This window comes from Pan troglodytes, chromosome 1 (genome assembly GCF_028858775.2).
Source record: "Pan troglodytes isolate AG18354 chromosome 1, NHGRI_mPanTro3-v2.0_pri, whole genome shotgun sequence".
Lineage (NCBI taxonomy): Eukaryota > Metazoa > Chordata > Mammalia > Primates > Hominidae > Pan > Pan troglodytes.
In genome coordinates, this window is record NC_072398.2 from 24,964,907 (window position 1) to 24,985,022 (window position 20,116).

The 20,116-nt window shown below is 41.0% G+C and overlaps 1 protein-coding gene and 1 non-coding gene across 2 annotated transcripts in view; one reads left to right on the plus strand and one right to left on the minus strand.

The window, feature by feature from the left end:
- NVL (nuclear VCP like) overlaps positions 1-20,116 on the plus strand; it is a 102,436-nt gene that overhangs the window by 9,349 nt on the left and 72,971 nt on the right. The window contains 11 exon segments of the mRNA XM_054659325.2: positions 3,143-3,195; positions 3,282-3,381; positions 7,919-8,020; positions 9,221-9,278; positions 12,355-12,627; positions 15,455-15,587; positions 15,809-15,885; positions 16,764-16,898; positions 18,835-18,884; positions 18,886-18,907; positions 19,935-20,036. Of these exon segments, the coding sequence (XP_054515300.1) occupies positions 3,143-3,195; positions 3,282-3,381; positions 7,919-8,020; positions 9,221-9,278; positions 12,355-12,627; positions 15,455-15,587; positions 15,809-15,885; positions 16,764-16,898; positions 18,835-18,884; positions 18,886-18,907; positions 19,935-20,036 (1,105 nt within the window).
- Positions 15,138-15,241, minus strand: LOC112207028 (U6 spliceosomal RNA). The gene has a single exon (XR_002941510.1). It is a non-coding gene; the product is annotated as a U6 spliceosomal RNA (small nuclear RNA).

The window sequence follows — 20,116 nt, forward strand, 5'->3', positions numbered from 1 at the left end:
ATGTTGCCCAGCTGGCCTTGAACTCCTGAGCTCAAGTGATCCTCTCACCTCAGCCTCCCAAAGTGCTAGGATTCCAGGCATGAGCCACTGTGCCAGGCCCCAAGTTGCCTTTTTAAATGGTCATGATTTAGTACAATATTTGCCTCATCTAAAACTTTGTGTTTTGATGTAATTTCACATTTAAGAAAAACTGACCCAGACCAGCTTAGACAACATAGTGAGACCCCCATCTCTACAAAAAAAATCAAAAAATTAACTAGGTGTGCTGGCACGTGTCTGTCATCGTACCTACTCGGAGGCTGGGGTGGGAGGATTGCATGAGACCAGGAGGTTGAGGCTGTGGCAAGCTCTGATTGCACAACTACACTTCAGCCTGACTGAGTGAGACCCTGTCTCAAAAACATAAAGATTTTTTTTTTTTTTTTTTGAGATGGAGTCTCACTCAGTCACCCAGGCTGGAGTGTGGTGGTGTGATGTCTGCCCACTGCAACCTCCACCTCCTGGGCTCAAGTGATACTCCTGCCTCAGCCTCCCAAGTAGCTGGGATTACAGGCACCCACCACCATGCCTGGCTGATTTTTGTATTTTTAGTAGAGATGGGGTTTTACCATGTTGGCCAGGCTAGTTTCGAACTCCTGACCGCAAATGATCCGCCCATCTTGGCCTCCCAAAGTACTGGGATTACAAGTGTGAGCCACTGTGCTGGCACAAATTTTTATAAAGAGGAAAATGGAAAAAATAGTACAAAGAACACCCATATACTCTACCTAGAATGTCCCTTTATCCATGCATACTATCTATTCCCTAAGGACAAAGGCTTTTATTATATAACCACAGTTTATTTATTAAAACCAGAAAATGTAATCTTGATTCAGTAATATTATCGAATCCACCATTCATATTCAGAGTTTGCCTGTCTCAATAATGTTCTTTATAGCTATTATTTTATGGGAATTTTTTTCCCAGAACTGAAATCCAGCCCCTAAATTATGCTTGTTTTGCTTTTTAGTTTCCTTTAATCTGCAACAGTTCCTCAACCTTTTTTTGTTTTTCATGATCTTTACATTTTTGAAGATTACAGGTAGTTACTATATAGAATATCCCTCAATTTGGATTTTTCTGCTGTTTCCACATGGTTGGAATCAGGTTATATGTTTTTGGAAGGAAAACCAAAGAAGCAATTTGACTTCAAAAGGCACAGAATATCTGTGTGGGGTGTTATTCGGTAATGTTAGTTTTGATCAATCCACTGTAAATTAATTTGAAATTAATAAATAATTTATAAGTATATTTTCAGATTATACAAATATCCTGTACTCATCAAACTTTCACCTATATTTTTAGCAGATGGTCTTGCTAAAAATGTTTAACTTGAATTTAATAATGAGGAGACATAAATTCAGATTGTGGGACATTTTATAAATTAGCTGGCCTGGATCCTTCAAAAATGTCAGTGTTACATGCACAAAGGTGAAGAGATTATTACAAGTTAAAAGAGTCCAAAGAGACACAACAACCAAGTAAATGCATGAACCTTGACTAGACTCTGGGTCAAAGAAAAACAACTATACCCTGTCTCTACTAAAAATACAAAAAAATAGCCGGGTGTGGTGGCAGGCGCCTGTAGTCCCAGCTACTCAGGAGGCTGAGGCAGGAGAATGGTGTGAACCCCGGAAGCGGAGTCTGCAGTGAGCTGAGATTGCACCACTGCACTCCAGCCTGGGCCACAGAGCGAGACTCCGTCTCAAAAAAACAAAAAGAAAGAAAGAAAAACAACTATAAAGACCATTTTTTGGGAATAATTTGAGAAATTTTAATATGGACTATATATTAGATAATTTATCAGTATTAAATTTCTTATTTGTGCTAATTGTATTGTAGCTATGCAGATATCCTTTTTTTTTTTTTTTTTGAGACGGAGTCTTGCTCTGTCCCCAGGCTGGAGTGCAGTGGTGTGATCTCGGCTCACTGCAACCTCTGCCTCCTGGGTTCATGGGATTCTCCTGCCTCAGCCTCCCAAGTAACTGGGACCACAAGTGTGCACCACCACACCCAGCTGATTTTTTTTTTTTTTTTTTTTTTGAGACAGAGTCTCGCTTTGTTGCCCAGGCTGGAGTGCAGTGGCACGATCTTGGCTCACTGCAAGCTCTGCCTCCTGGGTTCATGCCATTCTATTGCCTCAGGCTCCCCAGTAGCTGGGACTACAAGCGCCCGCCACCACGCCTGGCTAATTTTTTTTTTTTTATTTTTAGAAGAGACGAGGTTTCACTGTGTTAGCCAGGCTGGTCTCGATCTCCTGACCTCATGATCCTCCCACCTCAGCCTCCTAAAGTTCTGGAATTACAGGAGTGAGCCCCTGCACCTGGCTGCAGATATTCTTTTTTAAAGAGATACATGCTGAGAATTTTTGAGATGAAGGGTCTGTAACTTAGTTTCTTCTTCTTAGTTTTTTAATTTATTTTTTTTTTTTTGAGATGAGATCTTGCTCTGTTGGCCAAGCTGAGTGCATTGGTGCAATCACGGCTCACTGCAGCCTTCACCTCCCAGACTCAAGCTGTTCTCCCACCTCAGCCTCCCAAGTAGCTGGGACTACAGCCACATACTACCATACCTGGCTAATTTTTAATATTTTGTAGGGATAGGGTTTCCCTATGTTGGCAGGGATGGTCTCAAACTCCTAGGCTCAAGTGATTCTCCTACCTCAGCCTCCCAAAGTGCTGGGATTACAGGCATGAGCCACTGTGCCTGGCCTAGAACTTATTTTCAAATGGTTTTGCTCTACCCCTCCAAAAGAAATCTCTATATGCAGACAGAAGTAAAGTAAATGTGGCAGTTTGAGAATACTATAGGTAAAGAATATACGAGTGTTGATTACATTATTTCTTTCATATTTTTAGTAACTTTGAAATTTTAAAATAAAAATATTTGAAGCAAAAAAGGTTAGTTTAAAAAAGGGGGGAAAATGGAGAAAGTTCACAATAGTAAATATATAAACTTAGAAGTTTGAAAATAGGGTTATGGCAAGTGTCTATACTGTAACAATGAAATATTCATGCAAATTTATTTGATCCATTTAGATTGAACTTAATGGAAAAATATTGGTGGAGACTACTATGCTAAACTTCTTGTTTTCTTTTTTCAGTATAGACTATGGTCGAAGAAAAAGAAATGCTTTTAGGATTCAGGTAGAAAAAGGTGAGTCTTTTATTGTTAGAGCTAAATTGTCAATAAAGTTATACAAACAGTTGTTTTAGCTCATAGCGTTTTTCTTTTTGTTTCAGTATTTAGCATAATTAGTAGTGAGAAGGAACTTAAGAATTTAACAGAATTAGAAGATGAACATTTGGCAAAAAGGGCAAGACAAGGTGAAGAGGATAATGAGTAAGTATACCAAATGCAGGGTTTTTTTAAACCATGAACTTTATCACGTTACATTCCTGCTTGTAAAACTTTCAATGGCTCTTCATTGCCAACAAAGCCCTGCGTAATATTTACCTAACCTCTTCAGCCATATTGAATGTTCTTTATTCCCCAAAGAGATCAAATTCTCTTTGGCTGTGCCTTTGTATGGGTGGTTTTATTGAGTTAGAGTGTCATTTCCCTTTCGCAAACTCCCACACAGCCCTCAAGAATCAGTTGAAATGTTACTGCCTTTATTAGGCCCAAGACCCCTTTTTAAATGTTTCCTTAGCTTCTAGTTACAGATATTTGTTATAATCCTTATCATATCATATGGCATTGAAATTATTTGCTTACTTGTTTGCATTACCAACAGTACTGTCTCATTACCTTCTTTTTCTGCCCTAATACAACATCAGATATATAAAAAGGTGCTGATTAATTTTGTTTAAGAAATAGTATTGAGAGTTTAAAAAATAGCTTTATTGAGGTATCATTGACATCAGTAAGCTCTACTTTTTTTTTTTTTTTTTGAGATTAAGTCTCACTCTGTCACCCAGGCTGGAGTGCAGTGGCACCATCTCGGCTCACTGCAACCTCTGCCCCCTGGGTTCAAGCGATTCTCTTGCCTCAGCCTCCCAAGTAGCTGGGATTACAGTCATGTGCCCCCACACCCGGCTAATTTTTTATATTTTTGGTAGAGATGGGGTTTCACCATGTTGGCCAGGCTGGTCTCGAACTCCTGACTTCTAGTGATCCGCACATCTTGGCCTCCCAAAGTGCTAGGATTACAGGTGTGAGCCATTGCGCCCGGCCAACCTCTTCATTTTTAAAGTGTACAATTTGTTAAGTTTTGACATATAGATATACTCATTGAACTATCACCATAAGCAAGATACTGAACCTTTCCATAAATATCAAAAGTCTTCTTGTTCCGCTTTGCAATTCATTTCTCCCTCCACCCCTGTTTCTAGGCAAACTTTTTTCTTTTTCTTTTTTTTTTTTTTTTTTGACAGGGTTTTACTCTGTCACCCAGGCTGGAGTGTGATCACAGCTCATTGCAGCCTTGACTTCCCAGGTTACTTGATTCTTCTCCTTCAGCCTCCCAAGTAGCTGCAGGCACATGCTACCACACCTAGCTAATTTTTCGTAGAAATGGGGTTTTGCCATGTTGCCCAGGCTGGTCTCAAACTCCTGGGCTCAAGCAGTCTGCCCGCCTCATCCTCCCAAAGTGTTGGGATTATAGGTGCGAGCCACAGCACCCAGCTTTAGGCAACCATTGATTTGCTTTCTGTCACCGTATGTTACATTGCATTTTGTAGAATTTTATTTGGAATCATACTTTTAAAGTCTGGATTCCTTCATTCTTTCACTTAGCATGATTTTGAGATTTATCAATGTTGTGTGTATCAATAGTTCATTGCTTTTTATTGATAAGTATGTATGGACATGCTGCAATTATTTTATCTATTTATCTGTTTTTTTGTTTGTTTTTTTTGAGACAGACTCTCACTTTGTTGCTCAGGCTGGAATGTAGTGGAGAGGCATATCACAACTCACTGCAGCCTCTACCTCCTGGGCTCAGGCGATTCTCCCATACGGGTGCATGCTACCATGCCCAGTTAATTTTCTAATTTTTTGTAGAAATGGCGGTCTCACTATGTTGTCAGGCTGGTCTTGTACCCCTGGGCTCAAGCAATCCTCTTGCCTCGGACTCCCAGAATGCTGGGATTACAGGTGTGAACCACCTTGCCTGACCTATCTGTTTATCTCTTGTTTGGCAGTTGGTTTGTTTCCAGTTTCTGGCTATTACAAATTAAGCTGCTATGAACATTTATGCTCATAAAATTCTACAAAATGCAATGTAACATATAGTGACAGAAAGCAAATCAATGGTTGCCTAAAGCCAGGTCTTTGTGTGGACAGTATTTTCATTTCCCTTGTTAAATATCTAAGATTAGAATAGCTGGGTCGTGTGATAGATGCATATTTAAGAAATTGCCAAACTATTTTCCAATGTCTTTGTACCATTTTACTTTTACATTAGCAGTTTATGAGAATTCTACTCTTTCCACAAATTGCTGATATTTGTTATGGTCAGTGTTTAATTTTCAGTAGTGTTTCACTGTAAATATGACATTAGCTTTAGGTTTTTTTGTAGATGTCCTTTGTCAGATTGAGGAAGTTTCCTAATATTCCTAGATTGCTGAGAATTTTTGTCATGAATAGGTATTGCATTTGTCAAATGCTTTTCTGCATCTGTTGAAACTTCTCATTATGGCCTTTCCCCTTTAGTCTATTAATTTGATGAATTACATTGGTTCCCAGTATTAAGCCAATCTTGCCTCCTGGGGATAAACTCTACTTGGTCCTGATATGTTATCTTTTTAATGTATTGTTGGCAGCTTGGGCAACACAGCAAGACTCTGTCTCTACAGAAAATTTAAAAATTAGCCAGGCATAGTGGTGCATGGTTCTATCCCAGCTTCTTTGGAAGTTGAAGTAGGAGGATTGCTTGAGCCCCAGAGTTGAAGATTACAATGAGCTATAATTATGCCACTGCACTCCAGCCTGGGTGAGAGAGTGAGGCCTTGTCTCTAAAAAAAAAAAAGAAAAAGTTATTTGTAAAGAGTATTTGTTTGACGTTGTTTTTTTGAGATGGAGTCTCACTCTTGTCGCCCAGGCTGGAGTGCAATAGCGTGATCTCAGCTCGCTGCAACCACCGCCTCCCGGGTTTAAGCCATTCTCCTGCCTCAGCCTCCTGAGTAGCTGGGATTACAGGCACATGCCACCATGCCCGGCTAATTCTTGAAAAAAAGGATATTAATTGGATTCGATTTACTAATCTTTTTCTACAGATGTTTGCATCTGTATGTCATATTGGTCTGAATTTTCTTTTGTTCATTTTTGGAATGTCTGTCATGTTTTGGTGTTAGGGTTACACCGGCCTCATGATATTAGTGGGAAAGTGTTCTTTTGTTCTCTATTTTATGAAAACACATTATGGAAATTCTTTTTTGAATATTTGTTAGTGTTCGACCACAGTTTTTCTAGGCCTAGAGTCAACTTCCCCCAGAGTCTTCTTTTTCTGAAGGATTTTGATAAATTTTAATGTTGCTAGATATACAGCTCTTCCTTACATCTCTCCTTATGTCAATTGTGATAAATTGTATTTTTTAATCATTTGTTCATTTTCTCTCAGGTGTGGAATTTGTTGGCATAATGCTTCTGCAATATTCTCTTGTTATCCTTTTAATGTCTACAGGATTTGGGGTGATAGCCCCATTTTACTGTTCGTAGCTCAGCCTTTTTCATTTAGATTTATCATAATTTTCTTAACCAGTTCCATATTCATGGATATTTATTTGTGTTACACTATTGCATAATAAATAACTCTTTACTGCTTTACTGCATATATCTTTGTACACATCACTTTTTTATGTTGAATTTTTGAGGTGGAATTTCTGGGGTCAAAGATTTATATTTTTGAGATTTCCAGTGCATTTGGACTTACCTTCCTAAAAAGGTTGCCTCAGTTTATACTCCCAACAACTTTGTATAAAGGGCACATTTCTCTGCATCCCTGCAATCTTAGTTATACTATAATTTAATCTTTGCTGTTTTTATAGGCAAAATATTGATCATATATATTTTTTCTTTTTTTGAGACAGAATCTCACTCTGTCACCCAGGCCGGAGTCCAGTGGTGCGATCTCGGCTCACTGCATCCTCTGCCTCCCAGGTTCAAGCAATTCTCCTGCCTCAGCCTCCCGAGTAGTTGGGATTACAGGCACCCACCACCACTGCTGGCCAATTTTTGTATGTTTAGTAGAGACAGGGTTTCACCATGTTGGCCAGGCTGGTCTCGAACTCCTGACCTCAGGTGATCCGCCCACCTTGGCCTCCCAAAGTGCTGGGATTACAGGCTTGAGCCACCGCCTCTGGCCTTGATCATATTTTTATTTGTGATTTTATAATTATTGAGGTTAGTTTTTTTGTTATTTCGTATTTGTTTTGCGAATTGCTTGCTTATGGAGTTTTTTCTATTTCATTTGAGAGGTATTTGCATTTTCCTTATTAGTTGTCAGAGTGTTTTGCATAAAATAATACCTCTTTTTATATGCATTACAACTGCTTTCCCCATGTTGCCACTTCTTTTTTAATTTTCGTTTGCACCATCTTTTGATTAGAGAAGTTTTGCATTTTTATGTAGTCAAATCTATCAGTCTTTTTCCTTTTGGTTTATGCTGATATGCTTAGAAAGACCTCTCTCACAAGAGTGTGTAAAATAATTACTTACACTTTTTTCTTCTTTCTTTATGTTTAACTCTTTAATCCACTTGGAATTTTTTTTTTCTTTTTTTAGGGCATGAGTTGTAAGGCAAAACTTTTTTTTTTTTCAAATAGTTGAATGATATACCTTATTTACATTGAGTAGAATTGCTCCCAAGTAATGCTGATTAATTTTAATGAATACAGAATTTGCTTGGTTTTTTGTTTTGTTTTGTTTTTTGAGACAGCGTCTCGCTCTGTCACCCAGGCTTCAGTGCACTGGCACAATCATGGCTTACCGCAGTCTTGACGTCCCAGGCCCAAGCGATCCTCCCACCGCAGCCTCACAGGTAGCTGGGATTACAGGTGTGTGCCAGCATGCCCAGCTAATTTTTTAATTTTTTTGTAGAGACAGAGTCTCCCTTAGTTGCCCAGGCTAGAATTTGTATCTTAATATCTTAATTATAACAGCATTTCATTGCATTCATATAAAGCTTTCTACCTAAAAAAAAAAAAAAAAAATTATTTAAATAAGAAAAGGACTTTTTTTTTTTCTTATTTAAATAATTTTTTTTTTTTTTTTTTTTTGGCAGAGTCTCATACTGTGGGCCAGGCTGGAGTGTAGTGGCACGATCTTGGCTCACTGCAACCTCTGTCTCCCGGGCTCAAGTAATTTTCCTGCCTCAGCCTCCCGAGTAGCTGGGATTACAGGCGTATTTTCACCACACCTGGCTTATTTTTGTATTTTTTAGTAGAGACGGGGTTTCACCATGTTGGCCAGGCTAGTCTCGAACTCCTGACCTCAGGTAATCCACCCGCCTCGGCCTCCCAAAGTGCTGGGATTACAGGCATGAGCCACCATGCCGGGCCTATTTAAATAATTTCCAAAGAAGTATTAAATACTAGCAGTGTCCTGAAGTTACTTGAAGCTATTAGATAACAACTTTCAGTTATAATGAATTAAGACTACATTCTCAGCTTGTATTTTATTAGGATTTATACCTCTTTTTTGATACAGGAAATTTATTTGTTCCTTCATCCCTCATGAACAGTCTTGGAGAAGTTGTATTTGGTTACATGCTTTGGTCATGTTGACTTTGTGAATTTGTTACTCAGAGTACTTAATTATAGGTTGCTGAAATATTTCCTCTACCTGAATCTGATATCCCTAAATGGGACCTTTGGGCCTGAGGGAATTTGTATCTCACTTTTATTTATTGCTAGGATAAATATAACTATAATTTATTTTGCATTTATTATATATTGTAAATGCATAAGGACTTTGCAAGTGTTTATTTAATCCTTTAATAACCCTGGGAGACAGACATTACTTATTAAATCTCCATTTTATAGATAAGGAAGCTGACGCTTAGAGAGGTTAAGTAATAACTGGTTAAGTTGGATTTTGAATCCTAGTTTCTCTGATTCCAGAGTTTGGACTCTTAACCACCATAATCTTTTGGCTGAATATATTTACTTGTTTTGGGTAGTCATTTTTTTAGGATATGGGAGAGAAAGTCTTTAAAACATTTTTCCCTCCTTTTACTGAGGTATACTGAAAGCTATTCTGATGATGATTCAAGTATGGAAGACTACCCAGATCCACAGGTAAGCCAAACATTTAGTGGGTCCATTTTGATTTTTTCTTTTTTAGTTGTTATGGTACCTCCCTTGAAAAACTCAGTATTAGCTGGACATGGTGACTCACACCTCTAATCCCAACACTTTGGGAGGCTGAGGCATGCAGATCACTTGAACCCAGGCATTTGAGACCAGCCTGGGCAACATGGCAAAACCTTGTCTCTATAAAAAGTACGAAAAAATAAGTCTGGCCAACATGGTGAAACCTTGTCTCTACAAAAAATACAAAAGTTAGCCGGGCATGGTGGCATGCACCTGTGGTCCCAGCTACTTGGGGGGCTGAGGTGGGAGAATCACTTGAGCCCAGGAGGTCAAGGCTGCAGTGAGGTGCAGTGAGCCATGATTGCGCCACTGCACTCCAGCCTGGGTGACAGAGTGAGACCCTACCTTTTAAAAAAAAATAAGGCTAGCTGTCGTGGCTCACGCCTGTAATCCCAGCACTTTGGAAGGCCAAGGAGGGTGGATCACTTTAGCCCAGGAGTTCGAGACCAGCCTGTGCAACATGGCACAACCCCATCTCTACCAAAAAACCCCCCAAAATTAGCCAGGTGTAATGGCTTGCACCTGTGGTCCCAGCTACTCAGGAAGCTGAGGTGGGAGGATCACTTGAGCCCAGGTTGCAGAGGTTGCAGTGATCTGGGATTGCACTACTGCACTCCAGCCTGAGCAACAAAACCAGATCCTGTCTCCAAAAAAATAAATAAATAAAAATCAGTAAGGAATAGAATAAAAGGCCAGGGGCTATGGCTCACGTCTGTAATCCCAGCACTTTGGGAGGCTGAGGCAGGAAGATCACTTGAAGCCAGGAGTTCAAGACCAGCCTGGGCAACCTAGCAAGACTCTGTCTCTACAAAAAACAAACAAAAATTAGCTGGATCTGGTGGCATACACCCATAGTCCTAGCTACTCAGGAGGCTGAGGCTGGAGGATCACTTGAGCCCAGGAGTTTGAGGCTGCGGTGAGCTATGATTGTGCCATTCCACTTCAGCCTGGGCGACAGACCTTATTGCAAAAGAGAGAGAGAGAGAAGAGAAGGAAAGAAAGAGGGAAAGAAAAAAAAGGGTTAGGGCTAAAGGGAGGGAGAAAGGAAGGACAGGGAATAGAATAAGAGACTTCGGAAGTCTTCCATCCATAAATAATTGAACACTTTCTGTGTTCAGTGTTGGTGATGGATTAACCATCCTTCCAGTATTTATGTTTATAAGTCAGTTATACAAGGAAAAAGAAGGGAAGAGAATAGCTAGAAATAAGGGCAGACAAGAATAGAGTAATTAATAGTAAAAATGGAAAAAGGGATATACTTTTTGTCAAGGAGATGGCATTAGTAATGAAAAGGCTTGATTAAAGGAGAATATGGAGATAATATAGTCGGCCCTCACTATCCATGGGGGATTGGCCCCAGAGCCCCACATGAATGCCTGCAAATGCTCAAGTCCCTTACGTAAAATGGCATCATGTTTGCATATAACCTTATATACATCCTCTTGTATACTTTAAATTATCTCTGGATTACTTGTAATAATACAATGTAAATAAGATGTAAATAGTTTTTACACTATATTTCTTTCTTTCTTTTTTTTTTTTTTTGAGAGGGAGTCTCACTCTGTCGCCCAGGCTGAAGTACAGTGGTGTGATCACCGAGGCTGGAGTGCAGTGGTGTGATCTCGGCTCACTGCAACCTCCACCTCCCCGGCTCAAGTGATTCTCCTGCCTCAGCCTCCTGAGGAGCTGGAATTGCAGGCAGGGTCTTGCTCTGTCACCCAGGCTGGAGTGCAGTGGTTTCATCTCGGCTCACTGCAACCTCTGCCTCCCAAGTTCAAGTGATTCTCGTGCCTCAGCCTCCTGAGTAGCTGAGATTACAGGTGTGCGCCACCACACCTAGCTACTTTTTGGCATTTTTAGTAGAGATGTGGTTTCACCATGTTGGCCAGGCTGGTCTTGAACTCCTGGCCTTGAGTGATCCACCCACCTTGGCCTCCCAAAGTGCTGGGATTACAGACATGAGACAACATGCCCAGCATACACTTTATTTCTTAAAATTTGTATTATTTTTATTGGTGTATTGTGTTTTTTAATTGCTTTTTATTTCCCAAATATTTTCCATTGAGGTTCATTGAATCCCTGGATGCAGAACCCTCGGATATAGAGGGCCAACTGTTTGTCAAATTATTTATAATTTGCTTTTTATTTTTTCCCTTGGTATATAAGTTTTGAATATATTATCAAAATATTTGATCCAGTTTTCGCAGGGACAGGGTCTCGCTCTGTCACCCAGGCTGGAGTGCAGTGGCGTGATCTCGGCTCACTGCAAGCTCCGCCTCCCGGGTTCTCGCCATTCTCCTGCCTCAGCCTCCCGAGTAGCTGGGACTACAGGCGCCCGCCATGACGCCTGGCTAACTTTTTGTATTTTTAGTAGAGACGGGGTTTCACCGTGTTAGCCAGAATGGTTTTGATCTCCTGACCTCGTGATCCGCCCGCCTCGGCTTCCCAAAGTGCTGGGATTACAGGCGTGGGCCACTGCGCCCGGCAGAGTGAAGTCTTTGAATAGTAAATGCTTGTTTGTGAGTCATCTTATTGTGAACACCCATATATTCTTTTCTTTTTTTTTTTTTTTTTGAGATGGAGTCTCACTCTGTCACCCAGGCTGGAGTGCAGTGGTGTGATCTCGGCTCACTGCAACTTCCGCCTGCTGGGTTCAAGTGATTCTCCTGCCTCAGCCTCCCAAGTAGCTGGGATTACAGGTGCCTACCACTGCGCCCGGCTAATTTTTGTATTTTTACTAGAGACGGTGTTACACCATGTTGGCTAGGCTGGTCTTAAACTCCTGACCTCAAGTGATCTGCCCACCTCGGCCTCCCAAAGTGCTGGGATTACAGGCATAAGCCACTGTGCCCAGCCTAACACCTATATATTCTGATTATAAATGTTCTGAGAGAAGTTGTTAAAAAACAATATATAGAAAACTTATTACTATAGGCAATACAACTTTTATGAGTACCTGTTGAGTAATTTATGCTACAATTTTGTTTTATCTTTCTGCCAGTCAGCAAATCACATGAACAGTTCCCTGCTGTCTTTATATCGGAAAGGAAATCCTGATTCTGTTTCAAATACTCCTGAGATGGAGCAAAGAGAAACCACCTCTTCAACACCACGGATAAGTTCCAAAACAGGCTCCATTCCCTTGAAGACCCCTGCCAAAGATTCTGAGGGAGGATGGTTTATTGACAAAACCCCAAGTGGAAAGAAAGACAGTTTTTTCTTGGACCTGTCATGTGAGAAAAGTAATCCTAAGAAGCCAATAACTGAGATACAGGTATTTTTGCAATGAAATTTTAGCCCCATATCATCGAAGTACATTTCAACCTTTTAGTTGAATATAATATCAAGCAGATACTTGTGTTTTGTGGAAGGCATAGGAACTTTAAAATATATGGAGAATTTGATCACATTGCACTGCTTTCCATTCTTTCTATCCTAGTCTAAGCCTTTTTTCGTTCTTGACTTAATTATTGAAACAGCCTTCTAGCTGGAGTCTGTGTCCTTTCTTGTTCCCCTAGTTTATTCTTTACACAGAGAGATAGCTTTTTTTTTTTTTTTTTTTTTTTTTTTGAGACTGGGTCTGGCTCTGTCGCTGAGGCTGGAGTGCAGTGGTGCGATCTTGGCTCATTGCAACCTCTGCCTTCCAGGCTCCAGCCATCCCCCACCTCAGCCTCCCATGTAACTAAGACTACAGGCATGCGCCACCACACCTAGCTAAGTTATATCTTTTCTAGAGATGGTGTTTTGCAGTGTTGCCCAAGCTGGTCTTGAACTCTTGGGGTCAAGCGATCCACCCGCCTCGGACTCCCAAAGTTCTGGGATTGTAGGCGTGAGCCACCACATATTATCATTCTTCTATTTAAAACCCTCCAGTGGCTTCATTCAGTTTCAAATCCAAAGGCCTGTGACAGCCACTAACGTCCTTTATGATTTCGCTGCCTGACTTTCTTTTCAGTTTCATCTCCTACCACCCTGTTAGGTATGTGAATCTATTTCCTCAGCTGTAAATTTTACAAACTCTAAGTACAAATCAGGTGTTTCCCATGAAAATTTAGGGTCCAAATTGAGATGTGCTATTAACTTAAAGTGTACATTAGACTTTGGAGACTCACTAAAAAAATAGAATGTAAAACATCTCATTAATAATATTTTATATTGACTGTTGAAATGATAATATTTTGGATATACTGGGTTAAGTAAAATAGATTATTAAATGAATTTCATATGTGGCTCACATATTCCTCATGGACAATGATGCTTCAACTGGTTTCTAAGAACCAAGCCCTTTGATTTGGCAGAACCTTTCCCCTTTTTATTTATTAATAGGCCTTTCCAAATCTCTTTGCTTTAATTATCCATATCATCCATCTATAGGGAACATTGTTATGGTTGGCAAGAACTCGAGTCTTAATGCTGAAATACTTTTTTTGGTTTGAGACAGGGTCTGCCTTGTCACCCAGACTGACATGGTGGAGTGGCATGATCACGGCTCACTATAACCTCCACCCCCTGGGCATAAGCCATCCCCCCACCTCAGCCTTCCAAGTAGCTGGGGACTACAGGTGCCCACCACCACACCTGGCTAAGTTTTGTATTTTTTGTAGAGATGGCGTTTGGCCATGTTGCTCAGGCTGGTCTTGAACTCCTGAGCTCAAGTGATCCACCCACCTCAGCCTGAATCATACTTAAAAACAATTTTTTTGGCCGGGCGCAGTGGCTCACACCTGTATTCCCAGCACTTTGGGAGACCAAGGCGGGCAGATCATGAGGTCAGGAGATTGAGACCATCCTGGCTAACACAGTGAAACCCTGTCTCTACTAAAAATACAAAAAGTTAGCCAGGCGTCATGGCGGGCACCTGTAGTCCCAGCTACTTGGGAGGCTGAGGCAGGAGAATGACGTGAACCCGGCAGGCGGAGCTTGCAGTGCGCTGAGATCGTGCCACTGCACTCCATCCTGGGTGACAGAGCGAGACTCCGTCTCAAAAAAAAAAAAATTTTTTTTTAAGAGTTGGAATATTGCTACATCACCCAGGCTAGAGTGCAGTCACTTTTCACAGGCATGATCACAGAACACTATAGCCTTGAAACCCTGAGCTCAAGTGGTCCTTCTGCCTCTCAAGTAGCTGGGGCTACAGGTGTGTCCCAGTGTGCTTGGCTGAATTACACTTTGTTATGACTGTCAAAGCAGCTCTGTAGTCATATTTAATTTAGTGAATCATCAGCTGTCAGATGAAGACAACTATATAGAAGACTCAGTGAGAAATAAAAGGCAAATATCAGTGTCCTTAATCAAGGAGCTCACAATTCAGTGAGAAAGACAGAGATAAGTGAATCACTCATACAAGGCAGATTATTCCAACTGATAATAGCTGCAAATGCGGTGTCTTGGGAATGTGAGGACAAGATTAAATCTAACTGAAAGAGGGCCGTGCAGGGCGGCTCACGCCTGTAATCCCAGCACTTTGGGAGGCTGAGGTGGGCAGATCACCTGAGGTCAGGAGTTCGATACCAGCCTGGCCAACATGGCGAAACCCCATCTCTACTGATAATATAAAAATTAGCTGGGCATGGTGGTGGGCTACTTGGGAGGCTGAGGCAGGAGAATTGTTTGAACCTAGGAGGTGGAGGTTGCAGTGAGCTGAGATCGCGCTGTTGCACTCCAGCCTGGGTGACAAGAGTGAAACTCTGTCTCAAAACAAAAACAAAAACAAACTCTAACTGAAAGAATCTGGAAAAGAAGCGGCATTCAAATGTTAAGATTTCTTTTTTCTTTTTTTTTTTTCCCCATATGGGATGCTTCACAAATTTCCATGTCATCCTTGCACAGGGGCCATGCTAATCTTTGTATCATTCCAATTTTAGTATATGTGCTGCCAAGGCCAGCACCAAATGTTAAGGTTTAAACTGAGCTTTAAGGGAATGAGGAGAAGGACTTTCACAATAGACAGCATCTTTGAGCAAAGAGGTTGGGAATAGTTAACAGAGGTGAAAGTGCTAGGGCAGGAATGAATTTTCTTTACAATGCCCCTCTTTAAAAAGTAAAACAATTATTGGCATAGAATTTTAAGCATGGCAAATTTAAATTTCTTTTCTTTCCAGGATTCAAAAGATTCTTCTCTTTTGGAGAGTGATATGAAACGGAAAGGCAAGCTAAAGAATAAAGGAAGCAAAAGGAAGAAAGAAGATCTTCAGGAAGTAGATGGAGAAATTGAAGCTGTCCTGCAAAAGAAAGGTAAGGTGTGAGTCTTGTTGGTGGCAGTGGTCATGTTTGCAGTGAGAGAAGCATCATTCTGTCCCAAGCTATTTTGCTTGAGGGACCTTCTATGTGCAGAAATGTTTACCAGGAAATATTTCTGTATTTAATGGACCTTTGTTTACTTAAAGACTATTCATTATAATTATGAGTTACTACTGAATCATTAATCTTTTCATCTCCTCATTTTTGTTTACCAGCTAAAGCCAGGGGTTTAGAATTCCAGATCTCCAACGTGAAGTTTGAAGATGTGGGAGGCAATGATATGACATTAAAAGTTAGTGCAAATTCTGAATTTTACCTCAAATGGATATATTACTAATCAGTTATGAGAAAAAAGCCTACTTCTTTGTTTCTAATATGATCTGGGTGTAGAAAAGGAAACTGGGAAGGTTGAGAAGGGCAAACCTGACCTGTACCCTTTAGGGCATTGCAGGAGAAAAGATGCATACTATTTTGAACTTTTCTATTATTTTAATTATAGTATATATAAAATCCATGCTTTGTAAGTAATATTGTCTTAGCAATACTAATAGTAATGGTAACTTTATTTTTATTTATTTTTTATTTTATTTTATTTATTTATTTTGAGAAGGAGTGTAGCTCTGTCACCAGGCTGGAGTGCAGTGGCGCGATCTCGGCTCACTGCAACCTCCGCCTCCCAGGTTCAAGCGATTCTTCTGCCTCAGCCACCCGAGTAGTTGGGTTTACAGGCATGTGCCACCACGCCCAGCTAATTTTTGTATTTTTAGTAGAGACAGGGCTTCACCATGTTGGCCAGGATGGTCTTGATCTCCTGACTTCGTGATCTGCCCACCTCAGCCTCCCAAAGTGCTGGGATTACAGGCGTGAGCCACCATGCCTGGCCGTAATGGTAACTTTATTTTTAATGCCTACTCTTTTTCATCTGCCGTGCTAGTTAACTTTGCATTACATCCTCAAGGTATATAATGTTACAGCTTAGGAAATAGCTCCTCAGAGAGGTTATTGCTGAAATCACACAGTAGGTACCAGAGCCAGGATTCAAAGTCTGATCTAAGTCTAAGGTGTATATTCTACCTATCTACTCCATTTCACTGCTCCGAAAAATAGGACATTTCATTCTACTTTGATTGTTCTGTTTTGAAAGACATCTTTGTGCTTATCCTCTGCTAGGAGGTCTGCAAGATGCTCATACACATGCGTCACCCGGAGGTGTACCACCACCTGGGCGTCGTGCCCCCTCGTGGAGTTCTCCTTCATGGACCACCAGGCTGTGGGAAGACATTACTTGCACATGCAATTGCTGGGGTGAGGCTTGCTGACATTTGTTTGCTTTTGCTGTTTTTGTTGTTATTATTTGTTTTTGTTTTTTCTCTTTGGTCAACTTAAACCAGACATGGCATTCTTCAGGAAGAGAACATAGTCATTGGAACTGATCCCTTTGTTATCATGCTGGTATTATTTGTGGTATTTATTCATTTAGTTTATTTATTGTTTCTCACAAGCAACTTGAGGGATTTTTTTTTTAATGTATGTAATTGTTTATATGGCAAGAGTTAGATAAAAAGTAAAATAATACAGTTTTTTTTTTTTTTGGAGACAGAGTCTCACTCTGTCACCCAGGCTGGAATGCAGTGTCGTGATCTTGGCTTACTGCAACCTCCGCCTCCCGGGTTCAAGCAATTCTCCTGCCTCAGCCTCCCCAGTAGCTGGGACTACAGGCATACGCCACCACGCCCGGCTGATTTTTTGTATTATAGTAGAGACGGGGTTTCACCCTCTTGCCCAGGCTGGTCTTGAGCTCCTGAGGTCAGGCAATCCACTCGCCTCAGCCTCCCAAAGTGCTAGGATTACAGGTGTGAGTCATCGCACCCGGCCATAATAATACGGTTTTAAACAAACCTTTTTATTAACACATAGCTTACATTTTAGTTACTTTGCTTTCCCTTTAACCCAATAGTTATTTCATTTTACTTATTTTTTTGAGACAGAGTTTCACTGTCACCCAGGCTGGAGTGCAATGGTGCAATCATGGCTCACTACAGCCTCAACTTCCCAGGCTCAAGTGGTCCTCCCACCTCAGCCTCCCGAGTAACTGGAACCACAGACACATACCACCACGCCCAGCTTATGTTTTTGTTTTTTTGTAGAGATGAATCCCACTATGTTGCCTGGCTGGTCTTAAACTCCTGGCCTCAAGCAGTCCTCCTGTCTCAGTCTTCCAAAGTGCTGGGATTACAGGCATGGGCCACTGCACCTGCCCTCCCAGTGGTTCTAAGGAGCAGTAAAATAAGAAAACTAGGGTTATATTATTTTTCATAGAGCTAAATTTATTCAAAATTTTTATTTAGAGTCGTGTTCTTATACTTTCTAGTTTTAAAATAATTCTTTCTAAAATGGTAATAATAGACACTTACTTTGAGAAATTAAAAGTTAGCAATCTTATTTTAACCCTCTCAGATTTTTCAGAAACTGTAGGGGACAGTAATGTAAAATATCCGAGTAACTTCGATTAGAAAAATAGCATGCTCGCCGGGCGCAGTGGCTCATGCCTGTAATCCCAGCACTTTGGGAGGCCGAGGCATGTGGATCACCTGAGGTCGGGAGTTCAAGACCAGCCTGACCAACATGGAGAAACCCCCATCTCTACTAAAAATACAAAATTAGCTGGGTGTGGTGGCGCATGCCTGCAATCCCAGCTACTTGGGGGCTAAGGCAGGAGAATCACTTGAACCTGGAGGCGGAGGTCGCGGTGAGCCAAGATCATGCCATTGCACTCCAGCTTGGGCAACAAGAGCCAGACTCTATCTAAAAAAAAAAAGAAAAAAGAAAAATAGCATGTTATACCAAGCGCTAATACAATAATGTTCTATGAAAGAAAATCATTTGTAAAGGGGGACTTGATTGGTTTGCTTCATTTTTGTTTAATAATTCCATTACATGACTACTGCATGCCAGACTTTGGAATATAGTGTTAAGTACCACAATCGTAGTTCTAATATGAGAGAGACATTAAACAGTCATTCATATAAATAAATGCTGTACATAATAATGACTATAATAAATGGAAGACAAGAAGAAGTGCAAAATGGTATGTGGTATGTTAGGATTCCCAAATTAGAGTTGGGTTCAAGGAAGGTATGGTTGAGGAAGTGAAATTTCAAGATAAGCACAAGAATGGGAGAACAGTAGTCTCTTCTCTCTCTTTTTTTTTTTTGAAACAGATTTTCTCTCTGTTGCCCAGGCTGAGTGCAGTGGCATGATCACAGCTCACTGCAGCTTTGACTTCTCAGGCTCCTCCTGCCTCAGCCTCACAGGTAACTGGGACTGCAGGCATGCATCAGCATGCCTGGCTAATTTATTATTTTTTTAGAGGTGGGGTCTCACTGTGTTGCCCAGGCTGGTCTCAAACTCCTCTCAAAGTGCTGGGATTACAGGCATGGGCATCCACACCTGGCCTCTTCCTAAAGAGTCTCCCTCCTCTGACTAGTAACTGGCTACTCTCTGGGTTAGGATTTGGAGAAATACTAGCAGAATGTGTGGGAAACATCTGTGTCACAACCCTTGCTATTTTCTCCTTAGCAGATGGGTAAGAATTGTTTTGATAGGCCAGGAATGGTCACTCCTGTATCCCCAGCACTTTGGGAGGCTGAATTGGGAGGATGGCTTGAGGCCAGGAGTTTGGGACCAGCCTGGGCAACATAGTGAGACACAGTCTCTCCAAAAAAAACGAAGAATTGCTTTGGCTCAGCCCTAAGTGGGGATAACATACCTCTTGAAAGTCAAGACCCTTTATTCAGAAAAGATAATAGAATTTTATAGTGACATGTATAAAATAAAAACAAGTTGAAGGTATCCACTTAAATGTGTTTGCATGAAACCATTGATTTTTTTTTTTTTGGAGATGGAGTTTTGCTCTTGTTGCCCAGGCTGGAGTGCAATGACGCGATCTCGGCTCACTACAACCTCCGCCTCCCGGGTTCAAGCAATTCTTCTGCCTCAGCCTTCCCAAGTAGCTGAGATTATAGGCATGCACCACCATGCATGGCTAATTTTTGTATTTTTAGTAAAAATGGGGTTTCTCCATGTTGGTCAGGGTGGTCTTGAACTCCTGACCTCAGGTGATCCGCCCACCTCAGCCTCCCAAAGTAGTGGGATTATAGGCCTGAGCCACCATGCCCGGCCAAAACCATTGATTTTCAAATAGTGTTTTTCACTGGGCCAACATAAAAAGATGAAGTTCCTCAGGAAACTAGCTATTTAAAAAATTTGAGGGGACTGGATAAGAAAAAGTAGGGAAATTAAAATTTGAATATTTGGTTATTCTTTTATGTGTCTGCATAGGAACTTGACCTGCCAATTTTGAAAGTGGCTGCTCCAGAGATTGTGTCTGGAGTATCCGGAGAGTCTGAGCAGAAGCTGAGAGAACTATTTGAGCAAGCTGTGGTGAGTCAGTTAATGACTAATGCCAGGTGGTCAGACGCTACCAGCTTATATTAAAGATCCTGCTTTTTCTGATGCTAGTA